This window comes from Brachycentrus maculatus, unplaced genomic scaffold (assembly GCF_059751285.1).
Source record: "Brachycentrus maculatus isolate JH-2025_06_01 unplaced genomic scaffold, ASM5975128v1 h1tg000586l, whole genome shotgun sequence".
NCBI lineage: Eukaryota > Metazoa > Arthropoda > Insecta > Trichoptera > Brachycentridae > Brachycentrus > Brachycentrus maculatus.
The window spans coordinates 223,936-247,500 of record NW_028281326.1 but is presented as its reverse complement, the minus strand read 5'-3'; the positions used below and the strand labels follow the sequence as shown (position 1 = coordinate 247,500).

Genomic DNA, 23,565 nt, shown 5'->3' with positions numbered 1-23,565 from the left:
CTGAGGCTCACAGAAATAGTATGGAATTGAAATATTTGTGTAAATAGTAAAATAAAACACAAAATTTCTCTTTTAAAAAAAATCTCTAGGACTCGGTATTTGACTGGTTAAGTGATTACTTTATATTGTATTTGTCTAAAGGTAGGGACTGACTGAAGCATTTCGTCGTAACGTAACTTTGTAACATTGCTCGCGGCGAGCATCAGCGAGCATCCGAAACTATGGATGGAGCGCTCGGCTCGCTGTACTGACTATAGGAATATATATATATATATAAATATACACACATATTTATTGCGACACATGATATATAAGTTATATGTGTATTGATTAATTTACCCATGTGATCTGGTAGGTGAGGCTGAGATTTAATCCATTGCAATATTATCTTTACATCTTCATCTGATGGTTCTTTTATCGGGACAGCACTCATTTCTGTATTTGCTGACGTTCAAAAAATAGGGAACCCTTTGTTAGTAGTAAAAATCCAGTCGTAGTACCTCTGACGTGCTTTGACGGGAAAATGTGGGTATGAACTGAATTTTTATTGTATGTCAACAAGAGTTATAGATATCGAATATCATAAATCACTTTTTACAGACAAAAAATGCGAAATGCGTACATTGCGCATTCGTTTAAAAAAATGTGAATATTATTGTTACTAACTAACCATCATGCAGCTTCTCCGCAGAGGTAGGCAGAGAGATTAGAACGCCACACCAATCTGTCTTTGCAAACAGTCTACGCTTCTCCACATGAATTCATCTCCTCATACGTACACATCGATTATTCTGACTCCTTATCTGCCCACTTTCAAGTATTTGAAATACTTGATCATACCAAGTTTTCCTTTGTCTTCCCCTGATTCTATTTCCAATTACATTCGCCTAATAATCTTTTTTCACTGTTCCTTATTATTTCCACATGTTTTCAAAAACATATCAATACATCGTTTTGCTTCATATTTGTCTGAAAAATCGTGTTTCAAAAATAATAAAAATATTAATTTGTGACAAATAATTTATTCTTTTTAACTAGAAAACTGTCTAAAAGCATTTGTTTTTGCCTACGCTTTAAAATTTCCTCCTCCTCCACTAACAAGCTCACCTCTATAATTTCTTGCTGTGAAGCACGATGCAACTCCAAAAGCTCTTTACTAAACTTATTGCTCATTTACTTTACTAAACTTATCGCTTACAATGAAAATTATATTATCTAACTTTCGGTAAAATTCAAGTTTTTTTAAAAAAAGTTTATTTTAAAAAATATTCATAGTTACGTGTTTAAAAATCTGTAATAAAAATTCTTTAGCAGCAATAAGAAATAGTGTAATACGATAAGAAAACCTAACAACACAAAAAAAAATTCTAATCAAAATGATCCTTTATATGCGAGGGTTTAAAATTTCACTTACAATGAAACAATTGTCACAATATTAATTTTTTTTAATAAAATACAACTTAGTAGACTCAAAAAATCTGCGTTTGATTTAAAAATTAATACATAAATTAAAATGGAGTTCTACAAATTAAACGCCAAATCAATAAATAAATATATTGAACAATTATTTAAAAAAAATTACGGTGTCATCAATTGATGGAGCAACATACAAAGTTGTAATTTTTTTAATAAAAATAATATATGGTTTCAGCATTATAAATTGATATTTATTTCAATTCTACCATATATTTGACAAAGAAAATAGTTTAGGACGGTTCTGGTCCAAACGCCCTATTGTAGGGCGTCATAAAAGTGATATTTCAAATTCTGATTATTCTTTTTATAACATATTTCTTAATTACAAATTTAATTTAAACAAATCAAATTTAATTTAATTCTTACATTGTGTAATTTTTGTATGTATTATATTTTTGCTGACCTATGAATCCTACTACGAATAAAATTATAGAAATGTTTTTATGCATATGCATCATCAAATTTATCAATTTTTTGTTAATAATCTCATTGGTTTCAAAGTTAATTTTTTGAACGAAAATAAGCTGTTCGCTCCATCGAGCATTGCCCCATCCGACGCGGCGTACTTTTCACCTCTACATATGCAATATTATTATTTATCTTTGATAGTTACCCCCGAAAGAGAAATTGTTTTATTTATTTATTGGCAGTTACCCAGTGAAAGGATGTTTCTGCCGGTGTCAAGTATTATTTTTATTTACAAAAAAAAATACAAAAAATCATAATTTAAATGCGTTTAGCTTTATCATTTTAGAAATTATGACCGCATTTCTAGAATAAGTTCAGAAAGAAGGGTGGATACTTGGGTGGGGAGTTGGATTCCTGCCTGTGTTAGGCTAGTTCTCCTTCTCTGTTGTGAGCGGACACTGAAAGAACGTTGGTTTGCATCCCCTATATCTAGTCCACATTCACAATCTGGTGATGTAACACACTTTATCTTATAGAGATGCACAGGCAGTGAGCAGTGCCCAGACCTTAGGCGACATAACGTCGAGAAGGAAGATCTAGACCAAGGGTTGCCAAGCCGCGGCCCGCGGTCATGTCAAGAATATATTTTTAAACCAGTCATATATTTGTGATACACGATTTGATACATCAATAAAATTTATGCCCTCAAGTATTATCTATGAGCCAAGTTCTGCATGTTGTTATAATAACAGTGAACTAAATCCGTTCGCACGCTCTTCAGCTCATAAAATCTCGAAAACCAGTTAAGGTGTGCAATTTCAACTATTGTAATAGATTTAGAAAAATTAAGTAAGCGAAAAGAAACTCAAATCTTGCACTGAGTGGCCATTGATATATTGTTTAATTTATGTGTTCTTATTAATAATTTCTAATAATTATTAATAATTTTGTCCGCCTCCGTAGTGTAATGGTCAGCACGCTCGGCTACCGTTCTGGAGGTCCCGGGTTCGATTCCCAAGGGGGGTTAAATAAATATAAGTGATTTTTTCACTGTAATATTTATTCAATACTACCCTGGACTGGTACCTGAAGCGGAGGGCTGATCACCTTTCCTTCATATGTAAACGATCAAGATAACACTGCGTTTATATGACGCAGTGCCCTATGCACCATTGGGGTGCGGATAAGGGTTTTATTTTTTTTATATATATTTTTATTAATAATTTTGTATTTTTTTTTTCAAAATGTTTATTACTATACAAACACATTTTGTCTTGCGATTTCTACTCACATCTGCTCGTAGAAATGTTTTTTTCTTCAAATTACCCTGATTATACTTTCTGATAACCTTTGCTTTCATATTATTTTTTATACTTAAAAAATCAATAAATATGAATTTCCTTGTAATAATTTATTTTTTCTCATGCTGCATACAGCCCTTTAACCTTTTCATAGCCGCAAATAAATTACGCCGCAGTGCTCAACAGGCCAAGTATTTTTTTGAAAAAAAAAAGTTGTCTAAAGATTTTTTTTTTGTTGTTTTTATTGAATTATAATTTACTTACCAAATATTATATCCCGCATCGATTGTTAGAGTTTTATTCTTGAAGTTAAACCAGTTTCAAATTTTCAGGGTTGTCACACTAAGTCGCACACGCAAGTTTTTATTAAATTTAATATTAACACACAACTATTATTTATCAATGGAATATTTTAAAATAATAAGAAAAACACAAAAAAATTGAGCAAAATAAAAACCCCTGGCGTTCAAAACAATCGATTAAAATAATCAATATTTCAAGTGGTTTGAGTGGTAGCCCTAATGACATCTGTCAACTGTCAGCTGAAAGTGATACCGATAAATCACTTAAAAGTATTTAAAAACTTTTTAAAATATTTTGTGACAACTTCAACTGATGGCAATGTATGTTCCGATTTTGACAGATTGTCAATATGAGTTAAAACTGCGGAGTAATACGTCATCAAAAGTACTGACGAGATATCTCGTCTCTGGCCATACGGGCACTCCGCCATTTGCCGAGATATCTCGTCTCTGGCATTTGGTTATTGGGTTAAAATGATTTGGGCTATCGATGCGGCCCGGGGTGCAATTTGGGTTGGCCGGGCCTGATCTAGACAAAGTAAGTTCCAGTACCATGGTTTTAATGGATTTCAGCTTGAATGTTGGCGTAATATGCTCCTTTTCTTGATTGGGGGAGGAGTATATCGTTTAAAATTACATTCTACCTGTCATACCTTTGCTGTTTCTGGGGTTACACAACAAAGAAGAGATTCCCGAAATACAAGTAATACAAAATAGAGCAATAAGAAATATATTCCGTCTACCGTACACCACTCATATAAAAGACATTTATTTGAGCACTAACATAATATTATCTTGTTATTATTACCTTTTGGTACTATTTCAACATATGAAATTAAAAATACAATGCTCCAAATAATGTTTAAAATGACTCACAGCAACACCAAACTTATTAACAATGGAATAATTCATCATTATAATACACGAGGATATAATCCAATACACGAGGAGGCGATAAACTCAACTAAGTTTGGAGTAAGGTCCTATATCAATATGTTATATTGCCTATACCCAAATTAACCAGCTGCCTGACATATAAAATAGAACCCAGTCAGGGATCTAAAATGAATGAACTGAAAAAATACTTTATGCACAGATAATTGTGTTAGTGATTAGTTATATTTTCTCATTTTTATTCCTTTCAACATGCTTCTAATCTTACTTTTTTAATGCCTATTTACAGTACCTTTTATTGCTTTATATTTTACATTTTGCTCTGTGTTTTTTGTTTGTTACTTTCTTATCTGTTTTTCAGTCTTGTTAAACTTTATCGCATGTCCCAAAGTGAGTAATGAAAATTACATATCAGGAATATTATATAATATGTGACTTATGTATGTAAAATGTTAAAATAAATAAATAAAATCAACACCGTGGTCCTTTTCAGACCCACTATAGTATATTTTTATTCATCACCCAATGACGACGCGAATATACAAATTTATTTAATATGTAACTCATATATTCCTCAAGAATAAAAAATGTAATGCGACCAAACCCGTAAAAAAGTTCTTGCTTTTTGTTTGACGTCAGGAATTAATTATACTAAAATTTTTTTTTTAATTAATCAGCGCCGAATCGTATTTATTCCCTAGAATATTTTAATATATTATGTACACGCATTTTTTTAATACAGGGTAACGCAAAATTAATCATCCAATTTTGTTTTCAATGATATTTTATTAAATAAATTTCTTAAAAGATTTTGAGTGATGGAAATCTTTTAAATCAGGCGTAACATAACAATTATTAAGAAAAAATATATATTTAAAGGTAAGGTCAAATGTTTATCATATGTATACATATACTCGTAAATATTTATAACAATTATTTTGATATTTATATTGATCCAATTTTTTTTAGAAAAGGATAGGTATACACAAAAAAGGTATTATTTATAATAGTTCTTTAGAACATATTTTTAATTGATATATCCAATCTCTTAAGATGTCGTACTTTATGTCATTGTCTTTATCAAAATTTTATGAACGTTTTTTACGTCATATTCATAACATAAAAACGTTCACAAAATTATGATAATTTGGAGGTAAGTAATATGCAAATCCCACTTATTGTTGAAAAAAGACCTGGAAAAAATAATATGACACTGGATGTCACTTATTTAGTACTAGCTGTATCCAATCACGAGATGCTGCGGCTAAATTTTGTTTTGTTTTGTTTTTTTTTTTTTTTTTTAATATAGAATGGCGTTGCACATGTAATACAATGCATTTGCCAATGTCAAGTTAATTGAATTATTAATTATAAAATATGATAGACTATAAATTATAAAGATAAACTATAAATTTATTCCATTTAATTTCAGAAAAACAACTAACAGTCTGTACAAAATTGGGTTCCCGCTCGCCAGGATGAGATGGATATCTGTAGGGAGGGGAATAAGCGGGGCCAGAGATTTAAAAAAAATGGGATTTGGTCATTTATTGGGCAAACAAAGAATATGTGGTTGAGGTCTTCCTCTTCAAAACGACTCAATTTTGTTTAAAAATAATAATAAAGAAAAACTCAATTTTGTTTAATGGAAAATAAAAAATTAAACAGATTAGATTCTAATATGTTTAATTTCATAATGCTTTTGGGTATACAGAAACATCAGCTGTCCGTCATGACGGAATCATGAGGATTGTTTATTATTCCATGTGTTGCTGTTACAAAAAAACATTTAACTGCATTTTTATCTGTTACAGGCAAAAAAACACACACACACATCTACTGCAGGTGTATAAAAACATAAGAATATTTAAATGCGCGTTGTGTCAAAATTTCAAAGCAATCGTTGAATAACTTTTGGAGATTTAAGATATTGAACAAACTAACAGTTGCATTTATATTTATATATTTGCACTTGTATATGGATGCAACGTGTGTAAAAAAAAAGTCTAACATGGTATTGTTTTGTCCGTCTCCATGGTGAAATGGTTAGCGTGTTTAGTTACCACGCTGGTGGTCCCGAGTTTGATTCCCATGCCTTCGTGTAAGAAACGATCAAGATAACACTGCGTCGATACGATGCAGTGCCCTGTGCACCATTGGGTGCGGATAAGGGTTAGAAGATCACGGTATAACTTTCAAAGATAAAAAAATGACCAAACTAACATTTTCTTTTAAACGTATCACTCATGTAGTACATGCATTTTTACTTAACTTATTTTTTTATTTTTTTTGTTTTCTGTTAAGTCAAGTATTTTGTATTTTATATTAACGCTTTTATTCTAGTTTAACTTCTTATAATATGTAATGTATACTTGCCAGTGCCCTTTACTATGACCTGAATTATATTGTATACCCGCACACAGGCCATGCCTTTGTGGGATCTATTTTTGTATTCATATAATATTATATATATATATATATATATATATATATATATATATATATATATATATATATATATATATATATATATATATATATATATATATATATATATATATATATATATATATATATATATATATATATATATATATATATATATATATATATATATATATATATATATATATATATATATATATATATATATATATATATATATATATATATATATATATATATATATATATATATATATATATATATATATATATATATATATTTGTATTTATAATATTGTTGTATAATGCAAAAGAATTTAATATAAACAAGAGTAAAAACTTTCTTTTTTATTACATAGATGATAAAAAAAACAATTATGTAGAACACATAAAAAATAATACTAAAAGGAGAACACACAAAAATGTACTTTCGAAGCATTATTATATTAATAATGGTCAAATGTTAAAATCCCCGCATTTCCCCCACACAGTGCCAATCCCCACAAATTCCCCAATCGAGTTGAGATTCCCCGCAGTTATTCCCTGATGCCAATCTATGGGGAATTCCCCATAGATTGGCAACCCTGCATCAACTGTATTTTTAAAAAAATGGATAATTATCACGATGTGTGGTTATTGGCTAATAAATTAATATGAAAGACTATCGGTAGCATTCTTATTGAAATCTGTTGAGAACTAAGTGAGATATGAAGGTTTAAACTTTAGATATTTGAATAAAACGAAAAACGTGCGTTCGCATACGTAATCAAATTGCCAACTTACGTAAATAACGTTTTTTCGAAGGTGAATTTTCCAAAAGAAAATTATGAATGAAAATATTAATTATATCGGCTGTTATAAACACAAAACAAGTCTAAAACAATCTTTTATAAGTTGAGTATGTTAAATTAGATATTCCTCCTGTCTGACAAAGATCCATTATTATTTATATTTTCATGCGAGTAGGGAGTAGGTGGATTAGGTACTGCTATAAATGTGTTTGCCTGTATGAAACGCACGCCACTAGTATAGTACAGTAATTTGTTGAGTACATTTTCATGGATGTATTAGTTAAATCAGGGGTATCCGATTATTTCAGAGCGCGGGCCGGATTTTTTTTAACCAGCCCAAGAAAACTTTAAAAAAATCGGGTGGCAGGCCATGAATGGCTGACGCACTCATTTTAATATAAAGATCGAAAAATTAACAGAAAGAAGAAAAAAGTTAATCCAGAAAGTGACACAAGTTAAAAAGCGTGGATTTAAAATTAGTACAGTGGAACATTTTATAACGAGCACCTCTAATAACGAGTAATTCGTATAATAAGCAAAACAAATTGTAAAAGTTGCTTCCTTAACGAGCGATATTTTGCATAGCGAGTTACAGAAAAAGGGCAAGTCCTTTTTTCACGACATTCACTTGTGAGCCGGGACTTCCGTGCCAGTTAAAATAAAAAATATTTCGCTTAGCGAGTAAGATTCTGGAACGCATTATGCTCATTACGAGAGGTTTCAATGTATTACCAATTAATATGAATGATTTCAAAATAAAATTCTGATGGAACAGGTTTTTTTCAATCACTTAAAATTTATCTTAACTGGATATACAGTAGTTTTCTCGCAAGCGCGCCATATGAAAATATATAACCATTAATTTAAATGCTTTTTAAAAAATCTATTTATTTTATTTTATTTGAAATTATTATTTTAATTGTGATTTGAAATGTTAGATATATTAATTAGTCGGAATCTCAATACAGTCGCGGGCCAGCTTTTGGCTACCACTAAATTGCCCGTTGATGGACACTCCAGAAAGTACCGTCCTTGGCCAAATTATTATATAGTGCAAATATTTTTATTTATTTAGCATAGTGTTATAAAGTTCGAACCCGGGCAGCATTAAATAAAAACTATATTGGCCTAGCCGTTAAAACAAGTTTTGCTCAAAAAACTTTTTCATTCTTTGCGCCAAAGATATTTAATTTGCTGCCCGAAACCATTAAGATTTCCAGGAGTGATCAGGTCTTTAAGAACAGTGTCTGTCGATGGTTGCTTAGCATTGGAAGGGGCAAGGTAGAAAGTGAATTAATTAAAGTCCAGGTGTAATTATCTTATTGAAAAACCTTTATACAGTAAATTATTTTTGTATCTCCTGTATGTTATGTATATAATCTAATAATTTAAAAAAAAAACAAATATTATTAAAAAATAAAAAATAAATATAAAAATTGTATTAACAATGTTAGTATTCGGCTCAACACAGGCCATGCCTAAAGAGCCGTAACACATATAATAAATGTATATATGAAATAAATATTTATACTTGAAAGTATCTATGTATTATGAAAAATAAATAAATAAATAAAAAATAATAAAAAAGTATGTAATTATTGAACTAAAGATTTTCATAATACATACAAGTACCTACATATTATAAAGGGTCCGCCAAATAACTTTTTTTTTTTTAAAACAGGGCGCAAAACATCGAGTGTAGCTTCGGCTGTGTGGCACGTAGCGCCGTCCTGTTGAAACCAAATGTTGCCAATATCCTCCTCTTCAATTTTTGTGAACAAAAATCCGTTCAACATGGCCCGATAACGATCGCCATTGACTGTAACGGCCACTCCTTGCTCATTTTCAAAGAAAAATGGCCCAATTATGCCTCTGGACCAAAATCCGCACCAAACAGTGACTCGTTTTGGGTGTACCGGCTTTTCAATGTATGCGTGCGGGTTTTCTGTGCCCCAAATACGACAATTTTGCTTGTTTACATACCCGCCAAGATCAAAATGAGCTTCATCCGAAAAGATGATTTTTTTGGCAAAATCGGCATCTTCTGTAAGTCGATCGCAGGCCCACTCAGCGAAGCGAAAACGCATTGGATGGTCAGTTGGCTTCAACTCCTGAACCAATTGGACTTTGTATGGCGTCATACCAAGGTCTTTATGCAAAATTCGTCTCAATGATGTCTCCGAAATGTTCAATTGTTGAGAACGACGGTGAATTGATGTTGATGGCGCTTCACGCACACTTTCTGCCACAACATCGATATTCTCGGGTGTACGCACTGTTTTTGGCTTTTCACGCTTTGGTTTATCGATGAGGATGCCAGTTTCTTTCACTTTTTTCACAAGATAACGAACATACGGAGCTGACGGTGCTTCTCTTCTTCCAAAAACCGTACGCAATTTTCGCACACATTCTGCAACATTACCATGATTTTCAAAGTAATGTCGCAATATTTCCCAGCGTTGTTCAAGCGTATACACAACCATATTCGCTTAGCGGAAGGATAAAACTAATTATCTGTCAAATCAGACATGAGCTAAGTGTTACCATTCACGAAATAAGCACTAGTTGAAAAAAAAAACTTTAGATGGCGGACCCTATACATATTTGCAATATTGATATATTTGAAGGAATACTTTTCCTTTTCAGATAACGTCAGTGCTTTAATTTGATGTCTATTATTTAAATAGTCATCAAATTAATAGAAATCAAAAGCTAAAGCTCCAGGATACTAAAAATAGTGTAATGCCGAAATATACCTACCAAATTTTACGAAATAGTCGCGTGGTTTTTGAAATAAGGGAATTTAAAAATAATATGTATCTCTCCCCACTATGTGCCTTTGGTACAAATTGGAAACATTTTAAATCCTTTTTTGTCCCGTATTTCTAAGAAGTTGTTATCTTAAACATAGCCAAAGGTTTTGAGATTGAGAGGTTTTACCCAAAGTCTAGAAAAAATAGTTTTTGGCATACTTTGGACTCAAATGTCGTTCTACTACGATCTATTGTGCAGTAAAACGAACGTGCTGTATACGAACATTCTTAATTCGACTTTGAAATAATTTAAACTATTTTCATCTTTGAAACAAGTACTATTCACCGGTTTTTCATTTTCACTGTTAATCTCTTAATTCATACAATAAAATAACAACTATTTAGTTCCACGTGAATTTTATTTGACCAGCAACCGGGTTTCGTCGTAACCGTAACGAAAAGCATGATTTTAAATAATTTTTTTCTGACAAAGATCTCGGTTACGACGAAACCCAGTTGCTGGTTAAATAAAATTTATATGAAAAAAGCTACATAGTTGTTACTTTATTATATAAAATGCTGTTTCACCAAGAAATGTCAGTACAAAACGTAAATCTTATTTTTAAAAAAATAACAATATTTCCATGGAGATACTTTTTGGGCAGAGACTGTACATCATCGTGATTGGAATAAAATATCAAACAGGTTGTTGTAGAGAAACAGGGTATACTCTTGTGATATAATAACCAACTCAGAATGAAATCGGTAGTCGAGTAGTCACGTTTTACAATCTCTCCGAGCTGTACGCGTTCGACAAAATTTAACCACGTAAACAAAAATACTTTTCTTTTAGCATTTAACGAAAAGTGTTATTTCACTAAACGAAATTCGCGTAATTATTTAGCCTAACGTGCTGTCTTAATATTGCAATACAGATATATTATTTTACATTTCAAAAATGGCATCGAGTTATTAATAGTTCAGTATTTTTAGAAATATATTAACGAACTATTTTAGTGTGTAAATAAAAAAATCGTCTTAAATACGAGTGGATAAAGTGGATTTGTTCAGTATATGAATATGTTAAATAATATATAAATAGATAGGTATATAAACTAGTGATTACCATAAGCTATTTTCTGAAAAAATATAGATAAAAAAGTCACATAAAAACACATTTCGCTCTGAGCTTAGCAAAAAAAAAACAATTTGGAAAACTGTTGATCAAAATTTTAAAGCGTTTGTGGAGATTTAAGGCTTGAATTGGAATTTATTGCGTTTCATATAGTTTATTAATAAAATTACAAAAAAAAATATTCCAAAAATAGGAAAGTTAATAAAAAGTGGACGTAAATAGTCATTGTATATATTTTTAACGAGCTGATATTTCTAACGCAGACTATTTATTATTTATTATTATTTTCTTTAAGACTATTCGTCGGATTACCGAATTATACCAATGGAGAAAATAAAGATTGAAGCGAGTGTGGAAGATATTAGAGCTATAGAAGAATGGATAAAAACTCAACCTCATCTTCCGGAACACATGGGTTAGTATTTTGTTATTATGTACTTTATTCAGAAGGAATGCAAAGCTGAGATAAGCATTATCGATAAAATTAAGAAAGGTGTGTTGAGATGGTTTGGACATGTAGAACGAATGAGTGAGGAAAGAACGGTAAAACAAATTTATGAGGCGAATGTAAGTGGAAAAAAGAGCAGAGGAAGACCGAGAAAAACATGGCACGATCAGGTATGCCAAATACTTGAAAGTGGTCAGGTTAGGAGTCGTAACAATCGGCGGGTATGGATGAGGAGATGCATGAACGTGGAAGAGGCGAAGAATGTTTGCAAAGACAGAGTGGTGTGGTGTTCTATTCTCTCTGCCTACCCCTGCGGGGAAGCGGCGTGATGGTTAGTTAGTTAGTTAGTTACTTTATTCAGCTGATGTTTATTTTTATTTTTTGACGTTTCTTTTTTCCGCTACCATGTAGTCAGTGCGCTTGGCTACCGTGCTGGAGGTCCCGGGTTCGATTCTAAGGGGGTTCAAAATAAATACTATTGATTTTTGACAGTAATATTGATTCAATATTACCCTGGACTGGTACGTGAATTGATATATAAATTATCCAAAATTATCATTAGTATTTAATACTTCTTATACAATATAAACCATGCAGTGCCCTATGCACCATCGGGTGTAGATTATTTTGTGGAATTTCATAAAATAATATTGATTTGGCACTGTGTATTACATCGTTTGCCAATAATTCCGAATCCGAAGTCCGAATATATATTTACGTAAGAACACATAGTTTTTGACATCACTTCTGAACTTTTATTTCTATGTATTTGCCATTTTGAAACCAGTTATAGATCGATTTAACCAAGAAGTTAATGTTACTAAACAAGTTTTTTTAATACTTATGAATACAGATGGTCTCGAAACTATGTAGTCGTGTTTACAGTGATAAACTCAAAAGAAGAAATGTTTTATTTTTATATTTAAATCAATATGTTTTATATTGAATACATAATTTTTCAATAATAATTTGCACAGTAAAATAAAACAACAACTACTGTACATACATAGTTTTTTCCACCTTTAATTTAATTTGAGCAGTAACTGGGTTTTATCGTTACTGACACTATCAGACCAGTTTTATGATATCGGTAACGATGAAACCTGGCGAATGATCAAATAAAATAAATGTGGAAAAAAACTATTTACAACATTTTGAGTGTGTCAGAATACTTCTTCAATCACTTCAATTCACTTCTTCGATCTGGACACACTCTAAACAAATTAACTAGTCAAATTATAAGCTTAAATAATAAAAATGAAAATGATATTTTCTGGCGTTTCTCATGTGTGGGATTATAATCCAGGATTCGGACCTAACATACTGATATAAGAGTTTCTGCTCAATAAAAAGCTTCTTTTCATCTCACCAATAGATGCCTCTAGTGAAGTTCTAGTGATTCAAGAACAATGTTTCTGAATTGGTTCATATACAATATAGAACTTCCAAGAATTTGTGTAGTCTGGTTGTCAATAATGGGTATTGGTGAATGTTACACGTGCGTAAAGTGATCACTTAAACCAGCCTATGACGGTCGTCAGCCCCGTGAATGCCCAGACTTCCATTTTCTTCTTCATCTTTGATGAGATGTCAAAAAATTAATATAGGAAAAAACTATGTAAGTGGTTGTTGCTTTATTATATAAAACGCAGTTCTATATAATGTCCGTACAAAACCTAAATCTAATAATGTGGAGATTTGGAAATGATTAATCAAAATTTCATGATATCTCCGAAAATGATTCTGTATTTTTCTCGCCAGTAATCTCTTGCCATCTTTCACTCAGTGATAACTAGACCGTATTCAATTAAAAAGACAACGGAAATGTTTCTTTTCTTTTTAAAGATCTCTATGAAAAATATATAATAAAAATACTTGTATACAAATTCATAATCATTGCCTATATGCTAGACCAGGGGTCGGCAACCTCTTGGGCCAAAAGAGCCAAAGTAAACGGCTTAAAAAATTGGTGAGCCAATTTTTTATTTAAAATTAAATTAAATTGATTATTCAATAATCATAAAAATAATTTGGATAATTTGGATAGCGCCATTTCCGTAAAATACTACCTCAAGGGCGCTTATAAAGACATGGATAATAATAATAATAATAATAATAAGATGATGATGATGGTCATTGATAATGAGATTATTCCGCCTCCGTGGTGTAATGGTTAGCGTGCTTAACTACCGTGCTAGAGGTCCCGGGTTCGATTCCTAGGCGGAGAATAACAAGTATTAGTGATTTAACACTATAATATTTATTTAATATTACCCTGTACTGGTCCCTGAAGCACAGGAGTGATCACCTTGCTCTCATGTATGTATCGATCAAGATAATCACTGCGTCAATACGATGCAGTGCCCTATGCACCATTGGGAGCGGTTAGAATAAGAATTTTGATGTATTTTAGTACACATTTTTAATTTATTAAGTAAAGAAGATAAAATAAAACAAAAGTACATTCTTATTTAAAAGTTTTAATTTCTTTTATACACAGAATAATTTATTTTAAATAATCAAGATTTCCGCAAAAACTGTAATTTCGAATTTGACAAACAAGAGCCACATTATGGCTCGCGAGACACACGTTGCCGACCCCTGTGTTAGACGATAAAATCCTAGTGGAACGAATAGAAAGTCATCACACATAAATAAAATCTAAAAAAATACTAACATATGCATACATACCACACATTATTAATTACTTTAATCGGCATATTTTACATTATATTTTAAATATTATGATTTCGTCACTGCATTACAATACGTATTTTTTATGAGAAATAAAGTATTTCTTTTCGATCGTAAAAAGAAAGTTTTTTTACTGATTTCTCTTTAGTTTTAATTCAGAATTTCAAAAAAAAAATAGGAATATTTTTGGGATGTTATCTTTAAATTAAGAGAGCACACAATATTTAATTCCTCCAACGATTTTTTTTTTAATTTATGTATTTACAACACCTAAAAATCCAAACTCAAGTGTTTATCGGTTTTTCAATTACAGTATTAAGATTGAGGAAGACCGAGGAAAACTTAGCATGATCAATTACTTAAAATATTTGAAAGTGTCGGAGTCAGGAGTCAGAATAATCGGCGTGTATGTGTGAGGCGAAGATTGTTTGGCGTTCTATTCTCTCTGCCTGCCCCTGCGGGGAAACGGCGTGATGATAAGTGAAAAGTTATTTTGCTAGATTAGTATTAAGACTTATTTCAAAATGTATATTTTAGGTACCTACGTTTAAAAAATATAATATATATCTCATGATTAATATATGCGTTCTTAAACTATGAATTTATTTAAGATTTATAATTTCTTATAATAATTTTTTTTAAATGCACTGATTTGGTACAAATCGTCGAATTCTAAAAAGCTCTTTTTCTTTTAAAAAATCGTGGATTTGTAACTTTCCTTTTGTAATAAATAGAACAATGTTCGAAAACGACACAGATAATCCATTCATTAAATATATATATATATATATATATATATATATATATATATATATATATATATATATATATATATATATATATATATATATATATATATATATATATATATATATATATATATATATATATATATATATATATATATATATATATATATATATATATATATATATATATATATATATATATATATATATATATATATATATATATATATATATATATATATATATATATATATATATATATATATATATATATATATATATATATATATATATATATATATATATATATATATATATATATATATATTTATATATATATATATATATATATATTTATATATATATTATATATATATATATATATATATATATATATATATATATATATATATATATATATATATATATATATATATATATATTCTAGGCAAATTATAGCCTCCCATCGCCAAAAGTGACTGATGCTAATATTACCTAAATTTGTAAATAAGCACTTAAATTACGTATTACCTTTATAAATGAAACAGGTTTTCAGCTGTTGCAAAAAATAGATACACACGAGATTCAATAAAGTAAGAACCTACTACTACCATTGGCGGGGTCAGCACTTGAGAGGCCCCAGTCGTAATTTCATTACATTCAACATATAAAAAATGTTTACATCTTTTCGTAACCAGTAACGGAAAAAAATCAACAAAAATGCGATTTCAAAATTCAAATTCGAAAACGGTATTTTAGGCAAGGTCTTTTACCGATTTTTTGAAAAGATTGTTTTTCACCGAATGTTTTTCAAATTCAAAGATATACAATTTAATTTATATTTAAAGCATTCCATTTCATAATTAAAGGGTAACATTGGTTTTAAATCACTATAAATATTTTATCATAACTTAATTATAATGTCTACCGGTTTCGAAGCTAACTGCTTCTTTATCAAGACTGATTAATAATAGTTTCATTATCGCATCTCTATCATTCTTGATAAAGATGCGGTTAGCTTCGAAACCGGTAGACATTATAATTTAGTTACAATAAAACATTTATAGTGATTTTAAAACAAAGTTACATTTTAATTATTAAAGTTATACGTTTACAACATTTTGAATTTGTCCAAATACTTGTTCACAAATCGCTCACTCCTTTCAACAACGTCATATATCAAAATACTTTATTTTTCAGGAGATCGTTTTTAAAGTTTAAAAATATAATTAAATGTATTAAAAATAAATATCGAGCCACTATTGAACTTTTTACTGTGCGACAGATATTTTTAGGTAAAACCTCAATGTTTTTTCTCCATTTGGAAAATATTTAGTATATTTAAAAAAATAATTAAACAATACCTTTTCTTCAAAATGCAAAAACAACACTTTCTGCCTTGTAGTGGGTAAATATTCAGTTAAAATATGCCGCTTTTGCTGGGATATAATATATTTTCTGGGCATTCCGAAAACATGCACAACTGAAAATTGACGATTTTTGATATTTGACGTTGTTGAAAGGAGTGAGCGAAATCTGTTTTTTTTTCACTTAGGATTTATTTTTATATTACTTTATATTTTTCTTCTAAGAGTGGAGTAAACAGTGTTTACAAATATATATCTGTCTGTTACCTAGATTAAGCTGGGCATAGGTAGGTACTTATTATGATGTCACCTTTACTAGATATCTTGCCTCGATCGAGTAGAATGTAGAATAAGTAGGAAGTTACGACTCATAATTTCACTTTCTCACGATTTGAACAGGGCATCAATTACTGTGCGGAAATCAACGTTTCAACTTTACTTTTTTAACGTCTCAACATAGATGAAGAAAATATGGATTTTTTCAAATGTAAGTTAAAACTTAAGGTTGATCGCGGATAGATATTACCGTAAAGTGACTGCTGAAACAATCAATTGAAAAAAATGGAAATCTGGGAATTTACAGGGCTTATGACCTGTCATAAGCTGGTTAAGTGATCATTTTACACGCTTGCAACATTCAGCATTCTACACATGATTGACAACCACACAACTCATTTTTTTAAATGTCTACATTATATCATTAATCTCATGAGATTTTTGTTGTCATGACAACAGCACTTTCTGCCCTGTAGCGGGTAAATATTTGGTTAAAATATGTCGCTTTTACTGGCATATAGTACATTTTCTGGGCATTCCGAAAACATGCACAACTGGAAATTGACGATTTTTTATATATGACGTTGTTGAAAGGAGTGAGCGATATGTATGGCTTCCAAAAAAATTGAGTTGTGTGATTGTCAATCATGGGTAGGATGGTGAATGTTATACGTGTGTAAAGTGATCACTTAAACCACCCATGATAGGTCGTAGTCTCTGTTAATGCCCAAACTTTCATATTCTTCTTCATCTGTGTTGAGATGTCAAAAATGCTCTTAATTATATGTATGGAAAGTGAACAATAATTTAGAGTTATTTTGCTTGAATAACGATATTTCTAATATCAGGTAAAATACTTGAAGTATTTATTTTTTTATAATTTTTTTTCAGATGATATGTTAATAAGGAGGTTTTTATTTTGCTGCAAACATAGTCTTCAACTTACAAAGACTACTATAGATAAATACTATACCATGAGGTATAACGCACCTGAAATATTTAGCAAAAGAGATCCACTATCTCCCGAAGTTCAGCAAGTTTTTTCTGTTACGTAAGTACTGTATATTTTCATATTATGAAAATACATGACACGTGTATCATTATAAAAATATCGCATATCATTATAATATTACTTGGGAAATTAGCGGTCCTATGGATTTTGGTTGTACCTATTATGGTATATTATATCGAGGCCTTAAACTGCCGATATAATAATTTGGCTAGATTTTTCTAATTTTTATACTCAACTCACACAAGAGCGTCATTTTTAAGAAAAATGACGCTCTTAATTGATTTATTTACAACATTTTTAGTGTGTCCAAATACTTGTTCGCTAATCTGAATTATCTCCAATTACGGGAGTCATTTTTCATATTATTTTTTGACATTTCCAAGAATTTGAGTAGTGTGGTTGTCAATAATGGGTAGAATTGGTAAATGTTACACGTGTGTAAAGTGATCACTTAAACCAGCCTATGACGGTCGTCAGCCCCGTAAATGCCCAGACTTCCATATTCTTCTTCATCTTTGATGAGATGTCAAAAAATACTCTAAATTGATAAGAAAGAAAACTACACTCTAGAAGGGTGAAAAGCTATAAAAAAGTATAGGTTTTTAACACGAGTTATCAAATTGATATTATTTTTATTAATATTAAAATTGGTCCCGTTCCAATTCATTGTTGTTTATATGTTGAAATATTTTTCAACTACACATATTTTTATCATAATTATACCATTTCTTAGATTACATCTTTTCTTTCTTAGATTTTTAATTGAAAATAAATAATTTTATTGTTATTCCACCTTTTTTAATCTATAAAATATTACAATTACCTTTTTGTCTTAGTATATTGTATATACCTTTGTAAGATTTTTTGTTCATGTTTTAAATTATAATATATGAATGCGTATAACGATAAGAAGAGAAATGTTGACAAAAAAATATTTTAAATAAACGAAGTATTATTGATTTTTCGTTGTTTTTTTTAAGTTTCAATAAATCTGTGCAATTATATTGAACGCTTATTTTTATTGTACATTCAAGTTGAGATGGAATTGGTATAGGATTGCTCTGCCTAGACGGTTATGTAGGCACCTTTCCCTGTATTGTAGGTCGAAGTAGGTAACACTTTGAACTTTTACTAAATATATTCATATGATGGATATTTTGACGGACCTTGCAGGAGCGGCTCATTCATTATCCGAATTACTATTCCGAATAATCATCCGAATTTTTCCAGGGATCTGATACCTCTTCCCACCCTGACCGCCCAGAATTATAGAGTCTTGATCTACCGGTTAGTGGATCTCGACCCTGATAATTACCATTTCAACAACTCTGTGAAAGCTTTCTTCATGATGGCTGATACTAGAATCATGTGCGAAGGGATAGCGGAGGGAGAAGTCCCAATATTCGACATGGCAGGATTGTCTCTACGACACGCTTCAAAATTGGTGCTGTCAACCATGAGAAAATACATGGCCTACATTCAGGTTTGGCAACATTATGGAATATTCTTGCCTAGAATTTTCGATCATGAATTACATGAAATTATAGTACCTTTAAATATAAAGAGTGAATCCACTCATAAATAGGTAAAGGCAGAGCGGCTGTCCAAATTTAAAACACAGTAAGGGACATTTTTTTGTAGTAAGTTTTTTTTGCATTTATGGACTAAGTAAACTCTACTTGGTCCAAAAATGCAAAAAAAAACGTACTACAAAAAATGTCCCTTACTGTGTTTTAAATTTGGACAGCCGAGAGGCGTACATACTATATATGCAGAAAAGCAGTGCCTACCCTGGATTACTCGCGTTCCATATGGACGACCAGTGCCTAGTATGCCTTATCTTTACCCAACCCTACTGCCTAACCTGATTAAAAACTCAGTGCACGCCACTGGGTATAGGCTATAAAACTTATAAAGTTGAAGCCTAAGTAGGGCCATGATAAGCGGTGTTGCATAAGCCATAACTAGATTTCAAAGTCACTTGGACATTAGGTATATTAAAAAAGGCAGTCACTTTATTTTTTGACCACCAAATTTCTCACAAAAATTCAAATGATTGATAATCTAAATTACATTTGGAAAGCATAAACAATAAATGGGTGCTTGAATTTCAGCACTAATATTTAAATAATTGATCAACAAATAGGTAAAACAATTTCGCTACCAAAAGTAATACTTGGATTCGAGCAAAATCAAATTTTACCTTTTTATTAATTAATTTATTTTATGATATATTTTACAGTATATTGGAAATGGTTTGATGTACCATATAACAATATTTTGTTTGTGGTTTCAGGAGGCGCATCCAGTGAGATTGCGACAAGTGCACATTATCAATGCTTTACCTCTAGTTGACAAACTGTTTTCCATTGTGAAACCCATGATGAGAGAAGAAGTCATCAAATATGTGAGTTTATAAAAACACATCGTGAGATTACACCTATCAAATTATGTTCATTATTATCAAGGCCATAGCAAAGTTAATGGGTTTTTCGTGAAGTGTTATTAGATGTTCGGTACAAGGTACAGAATTCTGCAAATTAAGACGCTATAAAAAACTGACGACTTAAAAAAAGACTGCCGTTTTTAATCGGTCACCTTGGAAATCTTTACTGCAATATTTATTGAAAAATAGTTCTCAACTTTATGTACAACAAGTTCATTTACCGAGGAAAACTTGGCACAATCAGGTATGTCAAATACTTGAAGCGGCCGGGTCGTAATAATCGTCGGGTATGTATGAGGAGATGCATGAATGTAGAAGAGGCGAAGAATGCTTGCAAAGACAGAGTGGTGTGGCGCTCGATTCTCTCTGCCTACCCCTGCGGGGAAGCGGCGTGATTGTTAGTTAGTTAGTTATAAAAGAAATAGCTAACATCCCAGCTGTGTATTTCAGACAAATTGGTTGATAGACGTCTCACGCTTCGATCGGCTACAACAACTGCTATTGGTAAAGTGATCTTACCAGCTCGCAACCAGCGCACTAAATTTGGCGAACGTGTCTTTGCTGTTGCGGCCGATGGCGTGGAATGATCTTCCACCAGTAGTTAGAAATAGTGAGAGTGAGATGATCTTATCATAGATAAAAAAAAACTAAAAACGTATTTGTTTGCTAAATCATTTCCACTATCTCCTTTACCCCAATTCAATCACAGTGAAGCTTCCTTAGGGTAGTATTTAACGAAAATGGCGCCATACAAATTATCAAAAAAATTAAATAGTCATTTTAAAATGTAGAATGTCACAATAAAAAAGGTGAGTAGGTAGTACACCACGTAAAATTTATTAAGGGGGTACTCACAAACACATAATTCAGTAAGCTACCAGCTGCGCGAGAAGCCAGACGCGCAACATTTTTTTTAGAATGTATATCGGAATTTGATTTTTTTATTTTCTCGCCTACCGTTCTGGAGGTCCCGGGTTCGATTCCCAGGGGGATTTAAATAAATATAAATGATTTTTTCACTCTAATATTTATTCAATATTACACTGGACTGGTACCTGAAGTGGAGGGCTGATCACCTTTCCTTCATGTGTAATCGATCGAGATAACACTGCGTTTATATGAAGCAGTGCCCTATGCACCATTGGGGTGCGGTAAGGGATTTATTGTTATATTATTTGTGGTAGAAAAAAAAATTAATTAATTTTTAACCCCTCACCTTTTTTTCAAAACCACATAAGTATTTGTTTCTATGAAAAACTTATGTTTTTCAATGCAAAAACGGATCAATAACTTTAAATGTTACACATGGGCTTAAAGAAAATTAAGTTGCAGGCTATTGAATATCCCGCTTTACGTTAATTACCTTTTCCCGGTTAGGATTGATGATTTGATTTTTTTTTCAGATCCATTTTCACGTTCCGGGATCAGACACCCTGTATAAATTTATACCAAAGGACCTTCTCCCTGAGGAATACGGCGGAAAAGCTGGACCTACCAATATATTGAAAAAGGAATGGCTTGCTAAAATGGAGAACATGAGGTAACTTTTTGTTTTTGAATTGAAAAAAGCATATTTTTATTATTATTCTAATAATATGCAGTGAAACCTCTATCTGTCGTTCATCGAATAATCGTTTTCTCGGATGTGTCGTTTATTTCTTCTACCCCGGATTCATTTCATACAAAAATAGATCGCATTGATCGTTTCTCTATCATCATTTTATCGCATTCATCGTTTGAATTACGCTCCAAATTTGATATTTTTGACTATAAAAATTTAAAATAGTAATCAATTGTCTTTATTTTTTTAAATAAACCATTTTAAATACGTATTAATTGATTTTATTGTCAATTTGCATGATACCCATTTCCGTTATCTTTTTTTTATTTTTTTTCTAAAATCAACTATTTTTGTACAAATTTGCAAAAAAGTACACTCGAGTTACTGGTATGTCATACAAATTGTTTTCCCGCATTTATTGTTTTCCCGCATTCATAGTTTATTTCGATAGGTCCCTTGAAAAACGATAGATAGAGGTTTCACTGTAATAAGTATTTGTTTGTAATTTTCAGGGAATACTTTCTAGACGAAGAAAAATGGAAAATTGACGAAACAAAAAGGCCGAATGGAAATAAATCGACCACTAACTTTATAAATGAAGGGACTTTCAGATCGTTATCAATCGATTAATAGTGACATTAATTTAAATAATATTAAGACTTTGAGATCGACTTCGATAGCGTATAAATATAAATATTTTTGGAATGCAATATGTTATTTATTTTTAATTTAAAAATATATTGAAAAACAGATATTAGCTATCATAGGTATTATAGCAAACCAAATGACAAGATGAAAAAAAATTCAATTTTGACATTTTAAAAAATATATCTAAACTACAAAAAAATTATCTCTTTCAAGTAAACGTCGGTCTTTCGAAATTTTCATTTTAATTTGAGGGTCGCCAAAACAACAATATGACCCATCTTCGTGGTGTATTGGTTAGCGCGTTTGCTACCATGCTGGAGGTACCGGGTTCGATACCCAGGAGGGTAAGAAAAATGTTGAAAAAAATATATCTTCTGTAATTTTATATAAGTAGTAAATAACTGTTTCAATGAATTATTTACATAAATTATGTTTGTTTTTATATACATATATTATTATATTATAATACGAATAAAGAGATTATTGTTTTTGTTATTTCATATTTATTTCAAAAGATCACAGTAAAAAAGCTCCCATTTCCAAACAAAATGGATCAACCACTTCTTTCTATCATGGACAGGAATTATTTTTAGTACATATTTGTTTGAGCCTGCCTGCGCAAGTGAGTTTTCCGTTTTCGTCTGACGTTTTCCTCTTTCGGTATTCCGAATGCGTGAAACCTTGATAAAATATTTGAACTATGCACACAGATTTTTTTCTGAGCGGAAAAAATTCCGCGTTTGATTTTTTTTTTCGGAATTCTTAAAGAGAATTCATGGATTCGAGAATTTTGGAGGAAAAACTCGCGTGTGCTAACATTCTGAACCTGTGCATTGATGTTGTCTGCACAGTAAACAATA

General features: G+C 30.9%; 2 protein-coding genes across 3 annotated transcripts in view; one reads left to right on the top strand and one right to left on the bottom strand.

The window, feature by feature from the left end:
* The window catches only part of LOC148301278 (alpha-tocopherol transfer protein-like), a 9,534-nt gene extending 9,022 nt beyond the window's left edge, over positions 1-512 (bottom strand). Inside the window, exon 1 of the mRNA XM_088273528.1 lies at positions 340-512. Coding sequence (XP_088129654.1) covers positions 340-433 — 94 coding nt within the window. The 5' untranslated portion in view covers positions 434-512. The remainder of the gene's footprint in view (positions 1-339) is intronic.
* Positions 513-11,122: 10,610 nt separating this feature from the next.
* Positions 11,123-23,071, top strand: LOC148301277 (alpha-tocopherol transfer protein-like). 2 transcript variants are annotated; one of them, XM_088273481.1, is made up of 7 exons: positions 11,123-11,197; positions 11,800-11,919; positions 17,930-18,089; positions 19,281-19,533; positions 20,347-20,457; positions 21,900-22,036; positions 22,570-23,071. In XM_088273481.1, the coding sequence occupies exons 2-7, from the start codon at positions 11,829-11,831 to the stop codon at positions 22,685-22,687; spliced, it is 870 nt and encodes a 289-aa protein (XP_088129607.1). In that variant the 5' UTR covers positions 11,123-11,197; positions 11,800-11,828; the 3' UTR covers positions 22,688-23,071. The 2 variants fall into 2 exon arrangements, with proteins under 2 accessions (XP_088129607.1, XP_088129608.1); XM_088273482.1 differs by lacking the exon at positions 11,123-11,197 and adding an exon at positions 11,347-11,475.
* The last annotated feature ends 494 nt before the right edge of the window (positions 23,072-23,565 follow it).

What these genes read in the sequence shown, in the direction of transcription:
- LOC148301277 (XM_088273481.1), top strand. Translation starts at nt 11,829, where the DNA reads ATGGAGAAAATAAAGATTGAAGCGAGTGTGGAAGATATTAGAGCTATA. An exon ending in CAGCAAGTTTTTTCTGTTAC is followed by an intron (nt 18,090 to 19,280) that starts GTAAGTACTGTA and finishes GAATTTTTCCAG; the next exon opens with GGATCTGATACCTCTTCCCA. An exon ending in GCTAAAATGGAGAACATGAG is followed by an intron (nt 22,037 to 22,569) that starts GTAACTTTTTGT and finishes TGTAATTTTCAG; the next exon opens with GGAATACTTTCTAGACGAAG.